This window comes from Varanus komodoensis, unplaced genomic scaffold (genome assembly GCF_004798865.1).
Source record: "Varanus komodoensis strain SLA01 unplaced genomic scaffold, ASM479886v1 scaffold6_2, whole genome shotgun sequence".
In the NCBI taxonomy this organism is placed as follows: Eukaryota; Metazoa; Chordata; class Lepidosauria; order Squamata; family Varanidae; genus Varanus; species Varanus komodoensis.
The window spans coordinates 9,352,594-9,374,177 of record NW_025336346.1 but is presented as its reverse complement, the minus strand read 5'-3'; the positions used below and the strand labels follow the sequence as shown (position 1 = coordinate 9,374,177).

The window sequence follows — 21,584 nt, the reverse complement described above, 5'->3', positions numbered from 1 at the left end:
ATTATTGTCTAGATTTAAAAAATTCATAAAAACAGATGAATGGACGTATAGGAATAATAGCCCCTAGTGGGATGAATTGCCAAATGTACTGCTGTATTTTTCCACAAATCTCATGCTTTTAGGTACAGTACGTAAAGAGCAAGCATTTTATGTATTGCAGTGAATTTCAATATACAGACCATTTTGGGTTTTTTTTGATCTGTTCTTCCATTCACAGAGAGGCCAAGCAATAAAGAAAAAGAGCATGGAGCACAACTGGTAGCTGAATGATTGTTACAACTCATCTGCTTTCTCTTCTCTTCTATTTATTAAAAGTCTTATCATATATGTAAAGCATGGTTTCTGGTGACAAAATCTGAAGTTTCCTATGCATGAGAGTTAATATATGTTCTTCTTTCTTTTTCTTTCTTTTAACTATATATGTACAGAATGAAGTCTTGGTTCCTTTTATAGAGTTTTTCAAGTCTGCAAATGGTACCCTACTAGTTATTAAGAAGCAGTATTCCAACGCGTGCACACACAAAATGAAATAAAAATCAAAAAAAGGAACTGGACAAAAAACAAGCTTGAAATAAAAGGCAAATCATCAGTATTAAGATGTTGAAAATGAAAAGTATTCCAGTACCAACAATTTTGTAGATGCTTTAGTCCAAAGCTACATGCTTTTCCCTGTATATAGATTTTATTTTATTTTTTCAAATATGGTATCCCAAGTAGAATATAGAACCTCAGCGTTACATAAAAGTTAGTCACTGTTATTTATAATCCAAGGCTGAACCCTGACTAATTCATAGACTTTCAGTCTGAGTCTACAAATAAGCTGGTCAATGGTTTTCATGCCAGCTAGCGAGTTAAGAAACGGGCCACACTGTTTGTTGAGAAGAGAATTGTGTAAGCCTGGGAAGATTTGCTGTTCTGCCAGACGTTTGGATCAAAATGAGTTTTGTAGAGCCAAAAGACATTAAAAGCTTCTTATAAAAGTCCAGAAGCTGGCAATTCAGGCTGGTTAGAGCTTTACCTGGCTGAATACTCATGTTACGGCCTCAGAATATAGTCATTTCAAGCAGCAGCTTGGCCGGGAATCTCACCTCGGCTGAAGAGTTTCTGGCTTGTAATAGTTCTTCTGACTACAGCGTTGCTCCACCTTATTAGCCAGCTTTAAAACAGCAGGCAATATGACAAGAGATACAGTTTTGGAGCTCATTAAAAGAGCCTTTCACCCAACTGTTCTGGCATAACTGATTGTGTTAATCAAAATGTCTTTTGCACTGTACAATTGTATGGAAAAGATTATATGTTGAAAAGTCTTGAAGCAAACTTGTATTAAATACAAAAGTCATTATGAAAAATCTGTGACCCACAAAGTGCTTTGCATTCAAGTGGTTGACGTAACAATTATCTAAGCGTCTAAATAATCGGGGCTGTTACCATCTTGAAAAACAAAAATCTCACCCAGTATTGCAGGAGGTCCAGTGGCTTTCCTTGAGGAAAGCACAGTGGAAAGGGAAAACAACATTGGTGGATTTGCTACTGGATACTTCTATGACTACAGGAAGACAAGCTTGGTTTTAAAATAATCACACAAAGCATATTTCAGTATACACGTCATAAAGTTTCATTCTGGTCTACAAAGTGCAGAAAATGATATTGTTTTCCTTTCCTTTTTCTTTTTTCATATCAAAGCAACAGACCATAGCGGCTCTTATCCAAAATGCCAACAGCCCCTAGTTTGCATGAAATAAATGCCTAAGCTGCTAACAGAACAGAATTAGCACACGCTATTTCATTGCTACTGATCTTCATCCAAAGCCAAGGATAACTTACTTTAAGTGATATTCAGAGACTCCACTGAGCTTTGTTATAATCTTTAAAAAAATGTGTACGAAGCCATTGTAATACGCTCAAATAAGGAAATGGCCTCCTCATGGAGTACTGCATCAAAACAAGGTCAAACAATTCATTAAAAAAGAGAGAGAGAGAGCGCAAAAAAACTGATTATTTAAATTTGTATTTAAAACAAAGGAAGCCTTTCTGCTTCATCGCCCTCTATATAGGATCACGATGCTACATCCAGTGTGTTATATTTTGGCTTCTTTTGTTATATGCTAGCAATATCTACATCATTTAACAAACAAACAAAAAACCTATCAGGCAAAAATCTGATCACAGTTGTAATAAAACATCCAGGGTGCCGTATTACAGAAGTTTTCATTGAATCGAGCCATTTGTATATTATCTCGGCAGGAAGTGCTGTCTTAACCCTACAAATAGTTAAGGATATTATCTACAGTTCTGTAAACAAATTACATTCTTTATTTTTAGGACATAAATAAGTTAAAATAGAGCAATTTGAGCAGAAAAAGGCAACATGCCAACAAAGAAATATTATATATAACTATATATATATATATAAAAGGATATATACACATATATAGTTATAATATATTATTTATATATCTCTATATATAGTCTCATAAATGCTTATTTTAGGTTCCTCTGTCCAACTGGTGCAAATCTACTGTGCAAGTTAAGCTTTGCAACTTCAAAAAGATCATTTAAATTAATCTATACAACGGAGTCCATGCCACACAAGCATTTAAAAAAATCAAAAACAAAACTCATAGACCAGTGAATTGGATAAATAGCCTCAAACGAGTCCTCTGCGTTTCCTGCTTAAGGAGTAAAAAGAAGGGGCGTCTGGAAGTGGGTAGCACATTCATGCAGGAGGGCGTCTGCACTGTTTTTATTTGTTTCTGCAGGGGGCAAGAGGGGAATATGGAAATCAACCATTCGCTCCTCCCCCAAAACCACTGTGATGAGTGATTCGTTCGTTCTTCTTTCTCTCTTCAACGTGAATAGAAGTTCAAACAGCTTGTCAGCCAGCACTGTTTATACATATCAGTCTATGTATACAATATGATTGATAGTAATATATTTGCAGTGACATTTTCAGCTAAAGTGATGTCTCCAGGCTATGGATAGGGCTTCCTGGACTAGAAGAGGTAGCTGATTTACTTGTGTCAGTCGTAAGGTTTATTCCACTGTCGATAGCACTATTGTTCTTGTTCAGAGAAGATGGTGGACTTGGGTTTTGCTTGAGTGCAGGGTCTTCTAGTTCAGTGTCATCAATGAGAGGAATATGGGGCTGGGAATCTTCTATCCTAAATTCAGGATGAGTCATAAAGTTGTGAATGGAGGTTCTAGATTCTGGTTTCTCTAAACCTTCATAGAGAGAGCTACGGAATGCCTTCACGACGCGGATCTGACAGGAGGGAAAAGATAAGAGAGATGTCAGTGGCAACCACCTTGGCAAGCCACCCCAGCGTAAGAGACCGATTTGGGAGGTGAAAAGATGTGGCGTATGGTTAGGGCAGAGCAGAGCAGGCAGTTGTTGTCCATAGTCTCTGGAAGCTCAATGTATACACGAGTGGCTCGGTTTTGTGCATTTTGAGTGTCTGAATCAACTGCAATGTTAAAACCATAGGAGTTTAAAGCCATCAGAACTGCTCTCAGAACTGATGGGAAGCACTGGCTAAAGAACGCAAACATCCACTCATGTGGTACATCCCTAGTAAAAGACAAGCCATGTTAATTCCAATGCAAATGTAGAACCATGCATGTTGGTAGTTTTGCAGTGAGTAAGAAAGCTTGTAATTTTTTAAAGGCTTATTAATACAGGATTCCCCTGCCCCGCCCCACAAGACAAACTGCACATCTCAAACAAGAAAGCACAAAACACAGAGACAGGTGGGTGGAGAGGTATGAGAGACAAACACAGGAGCCATATGTAGGGACAGAAACGCAAACATTTTTAAAAAGCAAGATCTAAATGAAGCAGCCAGGAGAGCACACAAAGCCAAGCAGACCAAATAGGCAAAAGCATGCTGTACAGGAAAGGAAAAAAGTCACAGTTATCACATAAACACAGCTAACTGGCACACAACAACTACACTTGGAAGCCTGGATAATGTGAACATGTAATTGTTGATTCAACTTTTATTCTTCCTTCATGCATATGTGAGGTAAACACTCGAGTATAGACCCACTGTTCTAACCATTTGTTTAAAATGTTTATTAGTCAGCAATTAAGACTAGAAAATTATTTAGTGATTGAGTTTCATAGAAGTGGATTGTAAAATATCAGATTCCTTCATTTTCTCTATCTCACGGGTGAACATGGTTCAAAAACTTAAGTTCATAAGGTGGTACATTGCAGTACTTGAACGATGTCCATTTAATTAGGTTGGGTGTTTTCTGGGCTTTCCATTTTTAAGCTGTCAGAACATGGGAAAAGTCAGCAGCAGGACTTCAGAAATACAGGATGCCAACAGCTCATGCCCCATTTTGCAAAGCCTGCAGTGAACTGCGGGGACTGGAGAGGGCATTGCTGGACCAGGAAGGAACAGGGAGCTGTCCTTGACAAAAATCTAGAGCAGTCTAGATTTTTTTTCTCTTGCCAATGCAGAGGTTTTTACTAAATATTACTGGTGAGAAGAAGACAGTGTTTCTTGAAGGGAAAAATCAGTGAGGAGAAAACAGAATGGCAAATATGCAAACTGTTGAGAAATGTGCTATGACTATAAATGGATTCTAGGATTCCGGAGCTTTTTATTTGTCTCCTAATTATGGCGTAAAGTATCGCCACTACTCTGAATGAGAAGCAAGTGGCAGGGAGGCAGTGAGCAACCACTTGCTGGCCGGAGTGCCTGCCAAGGGTCTAAGGGCCATAAATGTGCCTTATTGAAAATCCTGTGGCCTCCTATCTCAAATTTGTCCCCAGCCAAAGTTAAAAATGCCATATTCTGAACTCAGGAAGAGTGCACCACTCCAAATTTAGTTAGGGGTTGCTCTAAAGGAATGATTTGGTTTCTAGAAACCTCAAATAGATTTTTGTTCTGAATATATGACATGAGCCAAAGCTTGATTAAGGAAAGGTAAAGTCCATTAGATTTTTTTAAAATGACATAAGCAAGGGCTCCAGAAGTAAAATATGGTACTTAAGATGGAAACAAGCATCTGAGAATTGTTCTGTGGCCACTTGGAACTGGAGAAACTGGAGGAAGCAAAGGGAACGGAATATCTGTAGCCTCTGCTCACATAATTACAGGAGTGTTACCATTAGGGATGGGTGAGAATTGTGCATATTTTTTTTTATGCAAACATACCATATTTGCACTACTCAGCCCCATACATGGGATGCAATTAAACATTGATGTGTTCACTTTTTTGTAAGTTCAGATATCAAAAAATATGAATATATTTTTTAAAACAGAAGCCTGGGCGGAAAAGGAGTATCTTACAGGGAATTGTGCACAAGAACTGCCCAGAGAACTTCAGCTGTGGGGCACTATAGAAATGAATAATAATGATGATGATGATAATGAGCATCATCATCATCATAGGGGAAATTTGTCTGCAAAATGCATATAATTTGAAAAAATGTGTACAAAATGCATACAAAACTGCATACATTTTGAGAAATGCACACCAAAATTTATATTAATTTTCGTGTGGACTTAAAAATGCAAACTAATGTGTAAGAAGGATGGAGCAAACTCAACTTTAATAAAAATGAGGACATGAGTGAAATTTGTCCTTCACTAGTTACAGTGTCTCTCCATATCTGGATTTTGACAACCTAGGTGGGCAGGGGACTGCCGCCTTATGGGGTTGTAGTTAGTGGTGAGGTAAAGAAGGAATATAGAGAAGGAAGCCAAGTGAGTAGCAGCAAAAACATCAGCCAGATGACCTTGGAACTGATGGACTATTCTTTCTCAAGAAAGTGAAAGAGGAGACAATGAGGTTCAACTTTTATGTTTTTTTTTTTTTTGGTGGCAAATTAACATCAAATAATTCAGAGAGTAAGTTAAGCACTTCATTCCTCTCTTTTGAGGGCTTTCTTCCTTCATCCTAGCCCTTGAAATGGTAGCATATCATTACAAGACTGTACACATTCCTACTTGAAAGCTAAATGTTTCATTTCAGCTGGCTGTAAGTTTTTGTACAAGCTCATTTTTTAAAAACAAGTTGAACCTATGTGGATGAAAGCACCACTTAGTTAACGGAGCTTATATCACGATAGGATTGCAATCAAACCCTGTAAACTTAACTCTGAGTTTTTATTAGTGCTTGCTCCGGGTGCCTGCATTTTATGAGGGAGTTTTTACGTAATAATAATAATATAATAGAAAAAACATGATTGTGTGTGTGTGGGGGGGGCACATGCACCTGTAGATGTGTCTTCCTCTCTGAAGACATGCTCACAGATTCTTACAGATCCACTGCACTTCAAAATGCCTCATGGCACCACCTGTTACAGCCACTATGTGTAGGCCCTTGTGTGGTCTCAGAACATTTGTTACCTCCTTAGACTGGAATCTTTAGTGCACTTATTATGAAAGCCTATTGAAAAAAATATGAACTTCCTTTTGAATAAATGTGCTTGGAATTGAGAATAAGGGTAGGCAACCTGTGCCTGTCCCGCCACTCTCATCTTCCATCACCATTAGTTATCCTGGCTGGGGCTTGTGGAAGCTGAAGGCCAAAGCCCAAACTGCCCACCTCTGAACTAGAATGTTGGTAGGCAGAATTGTAACTGCTGGGTCAGGAGTCCTGTGATGGCTGGTCTGAACTTGGTGGTGGCGGCGGCAGCGATGGTGGAGGTTCTCTAAAGATTTTATAATCCAGCAAAACACTGTCCCCTTTTGCTGACCTTTGGAGGACTTTAGGCAACTGCACCGGAGAGGAGGATGCAGAAAGGTAGTGTGCCAAAGACATATCCAGGTCACTAATGCCTCCTGAACCTTGAGCCACAGGAGTGGGAAGCAGTGGCTACTGCTGGAGATTCAGTGCCATTTTGTATTAGTAACACTGATAAATAGTGCTGGCCGTTCAGAGTGAGGGTAATGTTTTCACTCTGAACTGGCTTTATCTTCTTTTCAGTGATGTCATCACATGGCCAAAACCACAAGTTTGCATAATGATGCCTCACTCACTAAGGACAAGAACTACTACTATGGAAATAAAAGGTGGTGCTGATGCTGCAGGAAACGGGGGCTAGGAACAGTGTACATGTGAGGCATGGGGAGTCTTTTGGGAAACACTGTGTATTCCTTAAAAGAAACTTGCCTCCATTGATATTATTGCTGCTGCTGCTGCTGCTGCTGCTGCTCCTGTTATCACTTGGCTCAAGAACTTTTGTTTAGTCCCCTGCTATTGGTCCTGTTTAAATTTCTGCTTTATCCAGCATTATCACAGGAGAACCAGAAAGTTCATCTAACTGCTTCCCAGTTTGGTACTGCATCTTTAACCAACAGCAGGTACAGGATGGCAGGGAATCAGGGAAGAATGGGGAGGAAAAAAAGTGTGCTTAGAGGGGGGTATGCATTCTGATATAAACTTTTTACCTACAGATTTCTGATGCTTTTAAACATTTAAAGCTTATCCTATTAAAATCTAATGCTGGCTTTACAACTTGTGCCTTGAATTCAGCTGTGCCTAGTACTTTTGCAGTATCTACTGGGTCGAAAGGGCTTTATTTATATTTGTCATTCTTAAGGTGACTATGTTCTACAGCAGGGGTCCTCAAACTTTTTAAATAGGGGGCCAGTTGAAAGGTGCCAGTGATGAGCACGAGCCGGCAAGGCGGTGTGGGTGGGGGGCGCGGGCCGGGGGGGGTGCATGTGCACGTGTGGCGAGATGCTGGCTTGCTGTCAAGGAGATCCTTTTCTCCGAGCGAGCCCAAAACGATCTCTGCACGAGAAGCCCCCGCCTTGCCGTGTGCACATGTGTGCGTGCATGCGGCAAGTCCAAAACCTCTATGGCGGGCCGGATAAATGGGCACGGCGGGCCGGATCTGGCCCGCGGGCCATAGTTCGAGGAACCCTGTTCTACAGCATGACATTCCATACTACAAGGGAAGGATAAGAATGTTAACATAAACAAACTAAATATATTCACGCTATGTATGAAAAATCCAGGATCAAAAAAGCAATGCTAGATGTGTAACATTATATGCATATCTTTGCGCACAGGTTAATTATACGACTCATATTGCTACTGTCATTACTATTGGTAGGAGTGGTACTAGTGGAATGGTTGCTGCCATACATGTGATAAGGACTGGGGGAATGGTTGGGATAAATACTACTGCAGGATCCCCTAGTTGAAGCCTTATTAGGTTAATATGCCCACGAAGCAACACAGAAGTAGCCGTAGGTTTGCTGTTTTTTTTTAACTTTTCAAAGATTTTTTTGCACTATTCCCAGAAGGTATATAGTAATTGCAAGCAGGGTGGGTAGGACAGTGCCCTACCCCCAGTTAAGCAAGCAGACCGAGCTCCTGGTCTGGCCATCTCACCTCTGCATGCAAAGGTGCTGCACGGCAGTCAGGGGCTTGCGTGAGGCTGCTGCATCCTTGAACTGGTGGCTGAACTGGTGGCTGAACTGCCTTTGCGGGCTTTGTGGGGATGGGAGGCACGGAGGACGGACTCAGGCGGTCCCTGACTTACTCTTTCCCAAGAGTAATTTTTGACTAGCCATCTCTGACTGTACAAGATACTTGCCTCCACCAGAATGCACCCTCGTCTGCACCAGGGTTCTAGCATGATAACCTCTTAAAGAAAATGTCTGAAAAATATTACATGAGCTGGTGCAATATCTCCAAAGTGCTTTCTGAGATTGAGAGAGTTAAGAAAACACAGTTTAGCTTTATTCTGTAAGACTATCTTTTGGGAATGGAAATGTTCCAAATTCAGGTGCAGCTCCTGTGAGATCAGCCCTCTCTATATTTATGTTTATGCTCACTAATCTTTTAAAATTTGGCATGTATAATTTAGGGAAGTGTATTAATATAGCTTAACTAGAACACTAAAACTGAGGCTTGTGACGGCAGAAGTGACAAAGTTGAAGCTATATAATTATATAGGTAAGGGGAAGTTTGCTTTACATGTATGCACCTGGGGATATAACAGAAAGCTATACCAACTGCATGGTAATGAACATCGTTTATGAAAGGACACGGCTTGGCATGGATGATGACAAACAATGAGGTGCGCGGCTCCCTTGTCTTACAGGAATGGAAACAACAGAAAAAACTGCTCTTCACAAACGACTAGGGAGGGGTTGGGGACAACATCTCAGGACACTTTGACATGACTTTTGAGTTTCCACTTCTTTCTTCTCTGTTGCTGTAATAAAAAAGTGCTTCAGTTTTGCCCCACCCTGGAAGTGAGACTTAAATGTTTGCATCTGGCAAAGAAAGGATAAAATACATTTCTTTTAGATACTGCAGATTTTTACCTCCATCAAAAGAAAGAAAAAAACACCCACCTCCTGATAAAATGTAGACTATCACTCCTATCACAACAATGCCGTTTAAATAAGCATGGCCAGTTTTCAGTGGTACAACAGTAGGTAGCACATGGGCTTATACTCGAATGTTTACCTGGCTTCATATAAGCCAAGTATCTTGAGTTTGGTTCACATTCATTGTCAGGCTCAAGGTTAAAGACTCACAACCTCTTTTTATTTCACTCTCTCCTGCTGAACCCTTTTGTCCAGTGATCTCTAGCCCTCTGGGAAAACAAACACATTTAATATTCAGAAAGTAGAGAGTAGGGCACTGCAAAAGCAAATAATTCAATTCTACTGAAAGGACAGTAAGGAGATTAGTTTACAATGTAAACACAAAGTCGGTTTTGCCAAGAGATGCCAACTCAGTTTTAATGGGTGCTATTCTCAGTTAGAGCTGTGGTTATGCAAAGACAGCACTGATGCTGAGTCCACTGTAGGCATCTTCGTAATGCTGAGGGCCATTTGACCCACGTTGACACCCCAGCAGGAATACTTTTGCGAAAGGGGATACACTCACATGTGTGCATTCTTGTGCACCAGCATCATCATATTAGGCACTTTCTGCAATCTCGGCGGTATTTTGGAAAGCTTTTCAGCAACCACACAAATTGCAACAAAAGCATAAACCATCTCCACCCTACGGATGTAATAGTTCAGCTAAATGGTATTTCCATAGAGAAAAATCTTCAGTATTTTCCAAATTCCAAAGGAAAAGTAAAATGATACAGAATATGGGCACCCTGTTTGCTTAGTGACATCAAGAAAGAGAAAGAATTACTTGGTTCTAAGACACAGGGACAGCTCTTGTATTCCAGGGGAGTCTGTGTGTGGTAGATTTTGTGCACACACACATGCACACACTGAATGTCAAATATGACCTGGATTGTGCATGTGCATCAAGAACATCTATATGCATTTCCTTTCCAAAAAGAGGAGAATAACAGTGGAGATCAGGAAGATGCGCTTATGAATGCACATCTGTGATTTTGCATGGCGACAGAAGCCAGCATTCTATGAAGTAAACATTGTACAAACTCTGTATATATAAAATAAATTCTGTACACCTTATCAAGAGAAGTAAAATTAAAACACATGCTTGAGGGTTGTTTCTTTAAAGACACTCCCACATATTTGTACGTTAGCTAGAAAGCTTTCAGTGCTAGCAATATAGTCAAACCTTCTTGAAAGCAAAAGTAATTTCTTTTATGTCTGTCTGTCTTTGCACAACCAACAACCTAACCAAAATACTTCACAGGTTTTAAAACTTAATAGTTTTAAAACTAAAGCAGAAGCATGTCTGGTTTTAATAAATTAGAACATAGTGATAAAGGAGACTAAATGAGAAAGGTTGAAGGAAGCGATGCAGACGGGGCCCTGCGTCTGTAAGCAGAGGTACCCTCTCTGCCCAGACACAGTGTGTGCATCACTTGCAGTGGTGCGAGTCCGCATACAGTCCTCTGAGTTCCGTTTCCTTTCTCTTGGTTTTTTAAAAAACCAATTGTCAAGACTATCTGACCAGCTCGTCACATAGAAAACAAATAGCCTTTACTTCTCTTAATCTTTAGGTGATTGAACAAAGAATAAAAGGTGAGTGCATGCATTATTATTTCCTTTTTGCCTCACACATTCTAAAATAGTTTCAATGCTTGTTTGTGAAATACAGTTAAGGGAAATACATCCAGCACTTCAGGAGTGGAGCTTAGCTTGTGCAATGGGCTTCCCCATGCATTTTGTTCCCAAAATCCGCTTGGGTATGGTCCATAACACTATGGAAGGGGAATGCATTGGTGGATGTGGAAATTGTTCCTTTCCCTCTTCCATGAAGAGAAATGGCTTGATCAGTGGGGGGCCTTAACTGGACACCAGCCAGGGCAACTGGTTAGCTTATGACAACTGCAATTTTCTGTGACTGTCCCTGCTAAGGAGCCATAATGTGGAAGCAAGCATCTCTTACCTCGGCTAGTTCTGTTAAATACTAATCCGCCTGATACCTTGGCAAGTGTAAAACCCTAAATATTATAGTTTATTTTTAAGATGAATGTAAAATATCACAGCGCAGTTAGTTTAAAATGCATCTTTAAAGTGTTATTTCCTAGCATACTGTTCTATTGAGACCCTATAAGTGTACCCCCATTCCTGACACAGAATCAGTATAATACAGACTAAGAAAAGTAAAGCCTATAAAATACAGGTTTTTGATCTTGAATTGAATCTATAATAAAAAACTGACTGGGTAAAATGGGGAAAGAGAAGAAAGTCAGCTAGAAGAAAGTATTTCTAGCTTTGCTGCCCACTCCACGGGGGACTCTGCTTCCTGTATCTCCATTTAATTAACTGTATTAATGTAAGAAACAAATCTGGGGGTTGAGGACATTAACTAATTGTCTCAAATTCCTTGTGCAAGTGATAGGCTAAACTAGGGAGAACAGCTTGATTCCCCAAACATTCAGTAGCAACCTCTTACCTGATTGCAATAGCTACATTAATGATTCAAGTCCAGGATTTGCCACACTGAAAAATCCTGGAGCTTTTGAAAAAGAAGCCAAGAATTCCACCTTCCATATGACTGAAGGCTGGAAATAGGGGCTAAGTTGCATGTTTGCCTGCTGATGCATACTAGGGGAAGGCAGAAGAGGGACAGCCAAGGCAACACAAGCAAATTATTTTCCTTTTGTATCTACTTCCTTCCTAGGTCCCCACAAAAATAGTTTTAGCAGATCAAGATGAGCAACATCAACCTAACAATTCTTTACTCTTCACTGAAAGAAGACATGTAAGGATTGTCCATACACAGAGAAAATTCTTTCTGCCTTTATTTGATCTTAGTATTTGTAAATCCTTAGGTTATGGAACTTTTAAAATAATATACTAGGTCATGGACTAGGGAACTGCCTTCATAGTAGAATTAAATAATAAATATTATGGGAACCCTTTAGCATCTTAGACATGCATGAGAAGAATCTGTTTTCCATAGTCTTCCTACAAGATAACATTAAGCTCACTTCTATAAAGGAAAGCATCCTTGGAAAGACGAGGCAAAAGGAAAATCAATTTATGGAGGCAAAGAAGAAATATGAACTCTTCAGAAAAAAATGCCATACAGAAACCTTTTCAGTATAGGAGAAACTGATTTGTATTCCATAGGGGTAGCCACAAACAGCTACACCCTACTGGTGAAATGAGGACCTGAAAGGAAGAACGCAGCAAAATGCCCGTGTGGCATGCAAATATTTGAACTACATGAGATTGTTACGGAAAGTAAGAGGTGGAAAAAGGGCCATAGTGGCTCAGCCTTGAATGACTGCTAGATAAGTTGGCATCTCTGTAATCAGATGCATTAAGAATACACACTCACGCCCAGCCGCCGCAGCAGGTGTGCTGGTAGGAGAAGAAAGAGCATTGGATAACGAAACGTGGCTAGGGCTAGAAATATTGGTTACATCCTGGTTCTGGCTTGTGACGGAGGATTGTCTCCTGAGAGCCCCCTGAAAGGAAGTCCCACTCTTGAAAGTATTGACTACTTCGATCTGCAATGGAGGAAAGAATGAGAGAAGTTGCTTGCGGAATGGACATAGCTTTGCAACTGACAGAAATAATATCTTTCTAGTAACATTCTACTCTTTTAAAAATATTGACTCAATTTCCAAGGTCAAATTAGTGAAAATGCCTTTTAAAATTGGGAACAATGGATCAGCAGCTTCTGCATGGAGCAAAATTATGCAGCAGTCCCATTGCTGTGCCAATTGGTTGTAGCCAATTTATTGTAGTCAGAAGAGTAACCATTCAGAATACATTTCTGTGTCATTCTTGTTGACTTTGATGGCTCTGCCTTAAAACTCCAGATATTCCTTTAGTCTACATCTGCAGATACTTATTATCATTCTGTCTTTCAGTATGTAGATTTCCTTCTCAAAGAAAAAGGAAATCACTCACTGCCAAATTCATGTAATAATTAATAACCCTGAAAATAGCTTCATTCCATTCGTGTCTACTCAGAAGTTAGCAGTATCAAGTTCAATGGAGCTTACACCTGGCTTAATGCATACAGGATTTCATCCTGAAATAATAGTAAACATGTTGGTTAATAAATACCATAGAAAAAGGAGTGATCCAAATTCACTTATCATCAGTCACATATCTGAATATCAATACATTCACATTTAGAGGTAAACATTTGTAATCTTAATCCCATATACTTTAATCAGGTGGAGTGGGGAGGAATAAGATTTAACATTCATCAGGAACTGATTCTGATTCTTGATTCTGAAAGCTGCACTGGGAAAGTATTTTCCATGCAGAAATCATCTACAAATTCTTCCTAATGTCAACTGCATAAAATCCAAGTAGCATCAACCCAGTTAAAAAAATATAAAATTTTTTAAAGAGTACTTATTTGCTACTACTCAACATCCGTGAAGAGAGGTGGTTGCCTCCCAGGACCTTAAAATAGGAGAGCCTACATATCAGGGAAGCTTCTGTTCAAATTTCCAGGTGACCTTTGGCAAGCCATTCTCTTAGCTTCATTTGCCCCATCTCCAATATGCAGGATAACAACACTGACTTACCGTACAGGGTTCTTGCAAAGATTGCAAATAGAAAACACCATGTGAAGCACGTTTGAAAGCATTACGCAGCTATGAAACCTTATTAAGAAGTTACACGTCATGTTACAAGGGAAACAAAGCCAGTGTTAGAGGTACCTGCAAAGCATGACAGGATTAAGCTTGGACAAGAGCTTCCGGGATTTGCAAGCGGAAGAGGAAGGCACTGCAAATCCTCGGTGGCTTCTTCAGGAGGGTGTGTGGGTGGCGGGGGGAAGGGTTGTGGAGAGAAAGGCCACTGACGGCAGAGAACGACTGGGCCAAGACGTGGTTTTCCTGCCCCATAGTAACAACCCCTTTATTTAAAATTCTTGAACAATTTGGGTACATCATATGAAAAAGGCTGTAATGCAGGAAAAACACTGATAGGTGGGTAGAGGTTATCCTGCCCGAGGGCTCATGGGCAGCGCCCCCAGCAGGCTGCTTGGTGGCCTGTCTCCAAGTTGGTTTTCTCTGTACATCTTGTTTAAACTCAAAGTGGACCCCAAAGGCAGGCAAGGGCTTGCCTGGCTGCAGGAAGGGATCTGGGAGAACTGAACGATTTCTTGATTTACATATGAAGCCAAGAATGGTTCAAATTCAGACTAATCTGAAAATTAGTAGATTCATTCCCTGTGTTTTGGAGAAGTGGCTTACCTTAAATCTGAACCAGTCTGATATGACCCATCACTGACCCATATTTAGCTAACATACTTCTTATTATAAATATTGGCTCAAATATTTCTATAAAAAAGCAAAGATACACTAGTAATGAAATACTTGTGTTTGTCACTAGGAGTCATGCTCATAAAGTGGAAATTATGATGTAGCTATTGCAAAATCAGTGAAAATATTAATAGAATGTTAATTTAAAAATAAATGCTCGATTATACTAGGAACAAATGTTCATAAAAATCAGAGAAACATTGTGGGCATTTGTTCTTTTTCACAATTCTTTTCTGTGATTACAATGATGCAAACATGTACCACAAGCACGGTCATTAATAGAAGTCTGAATGTCAGTGGCGACATCCCTTCTTCCTTCACGATTACATAAGGTGAAGATGCAGCTTCCTAAGGCTGAGATTCGGCAGATGATGGATCCGGAGATGAATTTGGCAGAGAGCCCAAGTGCAGTATCTTGATGAACACTGCTTCCTTGATCCACCCATGGGAAAGCACCTGAATTACTGACTGAGTCTTCTAACAGTAGCTGACTAGGTTAAATAACCAAGTGAATGCAAAGCCATGCTATCCTTTTTAGATATTTTTGTATTTTTGGCTGCTTTTTGCATTTCACAGCTCGAATCTTTAACTAACCTTGCAAAAGATGTCCCTGGCGTAAAATAATGCTGCATTTGATATGTATGTGAGAAATTCTCTCTGTTGACTTTGTTTTTATGAAATTAGCTTAAATAAAGCTATCCTGGATCCAAAAATAAATTGTTTTCTGAAATCTGTACATTTCCAAGTATGTAATGAATTCATAAAACAAAGCAAAATGTATTTAAAAATATCTGCACCATTCTAAAATATGCACAAACACACATTAGTCTTTGTGTGCAGACTCCAAAATGAATGTACATTAATACATTCATTATGAAAAATGTATATGAATTTCCATAGTTTTGTTTAAAAAATTAAACTCAAGAAGAAATTGTATGGATTTAGCTTGACCTCAAAAAGCCCCCAGTATGAGCAAGACTAACACATATATATCTGTCCTTTTCTATTGATTAAAGATTCTATTCCTATTCTGAAAGAAGTTGGAATAAAAAGTGGTTGGTTTAAAATTAAAACAGGGATTTAAAATTGTATTTTCTCCCCACTTAAACTGTATCTGCAGGGCACTGAAAGGTATCTCTTAAAAGTGGCTTTCTTGAAATAAAATTAACTTTTTGTATAAGCATATTAAAACATGCCAGAGTGGAATCTGTTCATGCCCGATGGCTTTTCAGCTCCCTACTTTTCTTCCACCTGCGAGAGAACCATCTGAATGGAGGCCTGTGTGACACTGGGGGCCACAAAAAGGGGGGGGAATTAGCATAAGTGATATCCACTATAACTCATTATGTCTTAAAACTGAATCTATTACCTATAAAGCACAACACATTGTCAGAAATGTTCATTTAAGGACTGCTTGGTTCTCTGTATAGAGTAAAGCATCTGCTTTTTAGGTCAAATGGTATTTAAAAATAGCACACGAGATCATCACTAGACACGCACAAACATCCCAGTCCTTACCCTGAAGGGCTAAAGGCTCATTCCAAGCAAACATGCATAAAGCTGTCAAAGGTGCATGAAAAGCACCCACGGATCACTCTCCTGTGCTTCCCCAGCCCGTGGAAAGTCATCTGTTTTCTTCTAGGCCTGAGACTGCAAGTTGCAGCCTCCCTGTTGGGAAAGTGATAATGTCCCATGGGAGGCCTTCTGTCCATTGACATTGGAATAGTGAGCATATTCAGGCCTTCTCTTCAGTGAAAACACTGACTGAAGCATCACTTCCCAACTGTTGAGTCCCAAGAGTGGAGTCCCAAGTCTTTAGCCAATGCCAACTCCATGGCACTTTGGCTCTGGCTTGTCATAAGTTTTTTAGTGACGGGTCCTTGTTGCTGCACTTGGATCCTTCTAACTTGTCTGGCAGTACTTCCTTGCCCTGATGCCTCAGGCATCAAGAATCCCAGACAACCAGACAGTGGAAGCAATTCTGTTGTGCAAGCAGGCTTGCTTCCATGAAAGCGCTTCAATACTTCCAGCGGGAAGCCCCAAAACAAGTGAAAGCACTAGTTCCCGCACTGGAACGGGTCTGTGGAGATGCGTTGTATGAGCTTGAGATACGTGTGCTGCTCCAGAAACAAGCCGTTTCTTTTGCTTCTGGTTGCCCCTGGGAGCATGCGATCTCCATGGCAGGAGGGGTGGGTCTCACCCGCAGAATGGCATCAGCAGGGGTGCCATGGGAGTGGCAGGGTGCACACCCAGTTGGATGCTGCCCCTGCACAATGCAGCTGTCCAGGATGCCCCCGTCTCAAGTATGGATATCAGTTATCTTGGGATCTACATGCTGCTTGGGATTGGGGTGCTGCATCCATACCGAAGACCTTATTTTCAAGGGTCCCTGGTGCTGACACAGCACTCGTGCAGCCTGCAATGTACCAGAGAGGCAGGCAGAGGGGGATACTTGGAAGCGTGGCTCCCAGAGACTCCTCCCAGTCACCACAGCCAGATCAATGACTATATGAGAAAGCAGGAGGAGGGGGATTTCCTGCCTGGCACAGGGTGGCACAGACTGCCATCGGCTGTTTGCACTGGGGCATGTTCTTCGCCTTATTGTCAATCTGAATAGCATTAAGCACAGACCTCACACTGTTTCAGAGCTCTGTTTCTTCAATACCTATCAGACAAGAGTGTCTGAAGAGCCAGAGAGGTGCAGCAGGGCCCGGGGGACCAGGGCTCTAGTCCCTCTCAGCCACAAAGCAAAAAGAAATTGCATTCCTAATATTATGCTTTTTTACCAGAACAAATCAACCCACAAATTAAAATTAAAAATGAATTTGGCTTAGACTTTTCTAATACAGTTTGATTGTGCGTTCTCCAACAAAGACAATTCATGTTTTGTGAGAGCTGCTGTTAAGACATGACTATGAACACACTGTAGTAAAAATCCAGACAATCCATTCTACGTATCCATCAATTATGTTATAAAACTTTTACTGAAACAAGAAGCTGAAAGTCCTTCTGCATGAATAACGGTGAAACAGCAGGGACACATTTGCCTTTAGTATTCTCAAGGAACAAGAATTACACCGATGTAATTCCCTGCTTCTCCAGAAGAGAGAAGCTAAATAAGACTCTCAAGCTGTTGAACTGTCAGGGGAAACTTCTGCCGGCTTCTTGGCAGGAGAAAATCTGACGGCAAAACATGCTGACAGTTTTCATTCTGTATGAAGTCAGTAGGGAAAGTATAAAAAGGTATAATTTGGTCTGTTTGCAAAATACAATGCAATACAACAAAACTACAGTTCTGAAAAGGTGAGTGGATATTAAATTTATCTATATGACAACAGCAACTCCAAATGCACTCTGTGTGGACCTTCTGTATGGGTGGAATTTTATTAAAGGCCCTTTCAGTGTACAAAAAATTATTCAGTTTCTCTCTCTCTCTCAATCAACAATTGCATTAAATTCTCAGAATGCCTTCCCTGTCTCCCAGCTACACTTTCTTACTCCTGTCACAAAGGAAAGAAACTGAGTAAACTGAAAATGCCCATAGTTACTCAAAGGAAAGGAAAAATGCCAGAAATATTCAATTCCCTTAAATTAAGGAGAGATACTATTGCTTCCCGACATTGTTAGGGGCAGCCATAGGACTCTTTGGAGTCCTGCGACCCAAATCCTTTGGAGTCCCAGGTTCCTCCAACCTCAGCGCTCTGATACTGATAGCAAAGGCCCCACCTCCCCAAATTTTGTCTGCATGGAAAGAACCATACAGGCTGCCTCTCCAAGGGAGAGGAACAGCTGGGGTGGAGAACAGCTGGGGTTGTCTACCTACATCAATTCCTGCTGGTGCCCCAGCCTCCTTCCCTCCCCCTTTGCCAACTTATCTAGACAGTCCATTTACAGTATCTAGTTGAAATAGGGCAAGGCCTGCCACTGCTGCATCTCATGCCAGGTGTAGGATGCACACAAGCCTCCACATCTGGGAGGCTGCAGGCTGTAAGGGTCGTAGGCTTGAGCCCTTAATCAACTAAATATTTTGATCTGACCTAGGATAAATTACTGACTAATTAATGCTTGTTTTGATCTGTTTGTTCTGTCCCATTGCTTCTCTCTCATGTCTGCCACTAGTTCGTAAGCTGCCTTCTCATTCAGATTTTTCTAATGTTGTCAGAGCAAGGAGGAAGGCCCTCTGGGCTAGAGAATCATAGAACAGCCTTCATAGTAAAGAGATGATGCAATTACTAATTTTATTGTACACAGCTCCCTAATCTGATTGGATGTCTTACTGTTAGTATGTGCCATCAAGTTGCCTCTGACTTATGCTGACCGTATGAATGAATGCCCTGACAAATCTCCTGTCTCCACTGGCCTGCTCTGCTCAAGGCTGTGGCTTCTTTCATGGAATCAAGTCATCTCATATTTGGCCTTTCTCTTCTTCTGCCTTCAACTTCTCTCCAGTAAATCTTCCTTTTTCATGATGTGCCTAAAGTACAATCACATCAGTTTCATCATGTTTGCTTCCAGGGAAAGTTCTGGCTTGATCTAATCCAGGATCCACTTGATTGCCTTCTGTCAGCCCAGGGTATTTGCAAAGCTCTCCTCTGGCACAGTGTTTCAAATGCATCAATTTTCTTCCTGGCAGCGTTCCTCACTGCCCAGCTTTCCCACCCACATGTATGGATCAGGAATACAATAGTGTGGCCCAGTGGAATGATCTTGGTCTCCAGGGAAATGTCCTTACGCCTGATGGTCTTTTCTAGTTCCTTCATTGCTGCCCTCCCAAGTCTCAGTCTTCTGTGAATTTCTTGATTACAGGCAGTCACCAATTCGATGATTGAGCCAAGGTATGCAAAATCTTTCATAATTGCAATCTTCTTCATTGTTAAAGTTATGCAATTCTTTGTAGATATGAATTTTGCTTTCTTAATGCTCAGCTGCAGCCCTGCATTTGCATTTTCTTCTTTCACTTTCATCAGGAGTCATTTCAACTCATTGCTGCTTTCTGATATTAATATGGAATCATCTTATCATAAGTTATCAATGTATCTTCTGCCAGTTTCCACTCCTTCCTCCTCTGACCCTAATTCAGCTTTTCATCTATGCACTGTGTAAAGAATTAATACACAGGAAGAGAAGATGCACCCTTGTCTGACACCTTAGAAAAATACTATGTTGCTCCATATTCTGTGCTTACAGTAGCTTCTTGTCTATGAAACAGGTTACACATCAGGACAATCAAGGGCTGAGGTACACTCATTTCTTTTAGAACGATTCACAGCTTCTCATGTTCTACACGGTCAAAGGCTTTACTGCACTGTATAAAGCACAGAGTGATCTTCTGAAATTATTTGGTGTACTCCAAAAGCCAATAATTGTGATATGATGTCAAGTGCCTCTTCCGTTTCAGAATTCACCTTGAATGTCAGGGATTTCTCATTACATATAGAGTAATATTCTTTGTTGCAATACATTGAGCATCACTTTACTTACATGATCCTATGGTTGCTGTAGTCTTTTGGATTTCCTTTCTTGAAGACTGGAATTTATAATGAATGTTTCCAGTTTGTGGGCCATTGCTTGTTTTCCATATTTGTTGGCATATTCTTGTTAGGATTTGAACTGATTCAATTTCTGTAGCTTGGAATAGTTCTCTTGGTATCCTATCAACTCTGGGTGCTTTATTCCTCCCTGTGCTTTCAGAACAGCTGTTGCTTTACTTTCAAATATTGCAGGACCTTTCACACACAAACCCTCTTTGAAGAAGTTCGTCGTCTCTTCACCTCTTCTGTATAGTCCATTTGTCTACTGTTTCCACCTTCTCTGTATTTTTCCTGGTCGAACAGGATGTTCCCTTATTGATCTTTCAGAATTTCTAATCTAGGTTTGAACTTCCTTTGATGTGCAGAAGTATTCAGTGTTGGAAATAAGTAATGCAGCAATAAAACTGTAGGCTTGATGGGACTTTGTAGCAGAAGTATCAGAAATAACTGAGTTGGGAATCATATAAGCTACACTGTTTCCTAGCAGGACTGTGTTCTGTATTGACCTCCTGTTGTTTCTTGATATAGCCTCCAGTACAGAGAATGCTGTACCATACTTAAACTGGAAGTATTTCAGTCCCATTGAAGTGAATGGGACTTAAGTTTGACTAACATTAAATGGAACCTTTTAAAATAAATATTTAAATTAGTCCTGCTTTGACTAACAAAACCTCTAATTCTTCTTAGTATTTTACTCATGTTGATACAGATTATGCAATTCCCAATGTCCTGCTACCTTTCCACAAATAGAAAATAAAGGAATAAAGGGGGGAACCAGGTAGCTACTGAGATTCTCCTCCAAATACAATTTTAATCTGTAGAAGAATATGGTACAAAAATTTCATGTCAATGTCACAGGAAATGACAATGATAGACAAGGACAGCTGCCTATTATATAAAGCATAAAACAGCAGAAGCCTCTTTTCGTGTGTTCCAGAAAAGAGTTTCAGCTTCTACTTTTAAATAAATAAGTTTCTGAGACATCCAAATCTGAGAACTATGATTAGTGAGATCAGAACAGAATCAAATCATGATCTGAGATTCTGGCTTGCTTCATTAGCCATAATTTAAACTGGGGTGTGTGTAAGGTCTGAATTTCACCGTGGAGATGGCTTTCCAGTGGCTGATGGGGCTGAAGGAAAAAGAACAACTGTATCACTATATTTTTAACTTAAAGCTCTCGTCAAGTACCTAAGCCTTAGGAGAGGCATTTAGAATGGGGGAATATAGAAATCACTCAATAAGCGGCTACCAGGGAAAATATGTTAGGAAAAGGGGGCTTGCTATCTGAGCTCCAGAGGGTGCCTCCTAATCCTCAGCCCTTATTTTAACAAAAATGGTACACACCATGGTGAACTTGGTTTGGTTTACAAAGCAAAATGGAAGTTTACAAT

General features: G+C 40.3%; 1 protein-coding gene across 8 annotated transcripts in view; it reads right to left on the bottom strand.

The window, feature by feature from the left end:
- Nucleotides 1-2,953: 2,953 nt before the first annotated feature.
- The window catches only part of ATP2B2 (ATPase plasma membrane Ca2+ transporting 2), a 172,210-nt gene continuing 153,579 nt past the window's right edge, over nt 2,954-21,584 (bottom strand). For 4 of the 8 annotated variants that reach the window (XM_044451477.1, XM_044451479.1, XM_044451480.1 and 1 more), the window contains one exon: nt 2,954-3,262. In XM_044451477.1, the coding sequence (XP_044307412.1) occupies nt 2,954-3,262 (309 nt within the window). Of the gene's footprint in view, nt 3,263-12,708; nt 12,881-21,584 lie in introns of all 8 variants that reach the window. The other 4 variants (XM_044451476.1, XM_044451478.1, XM_044451482.1 and 1 more) reach the window with 2 other exon arrangements.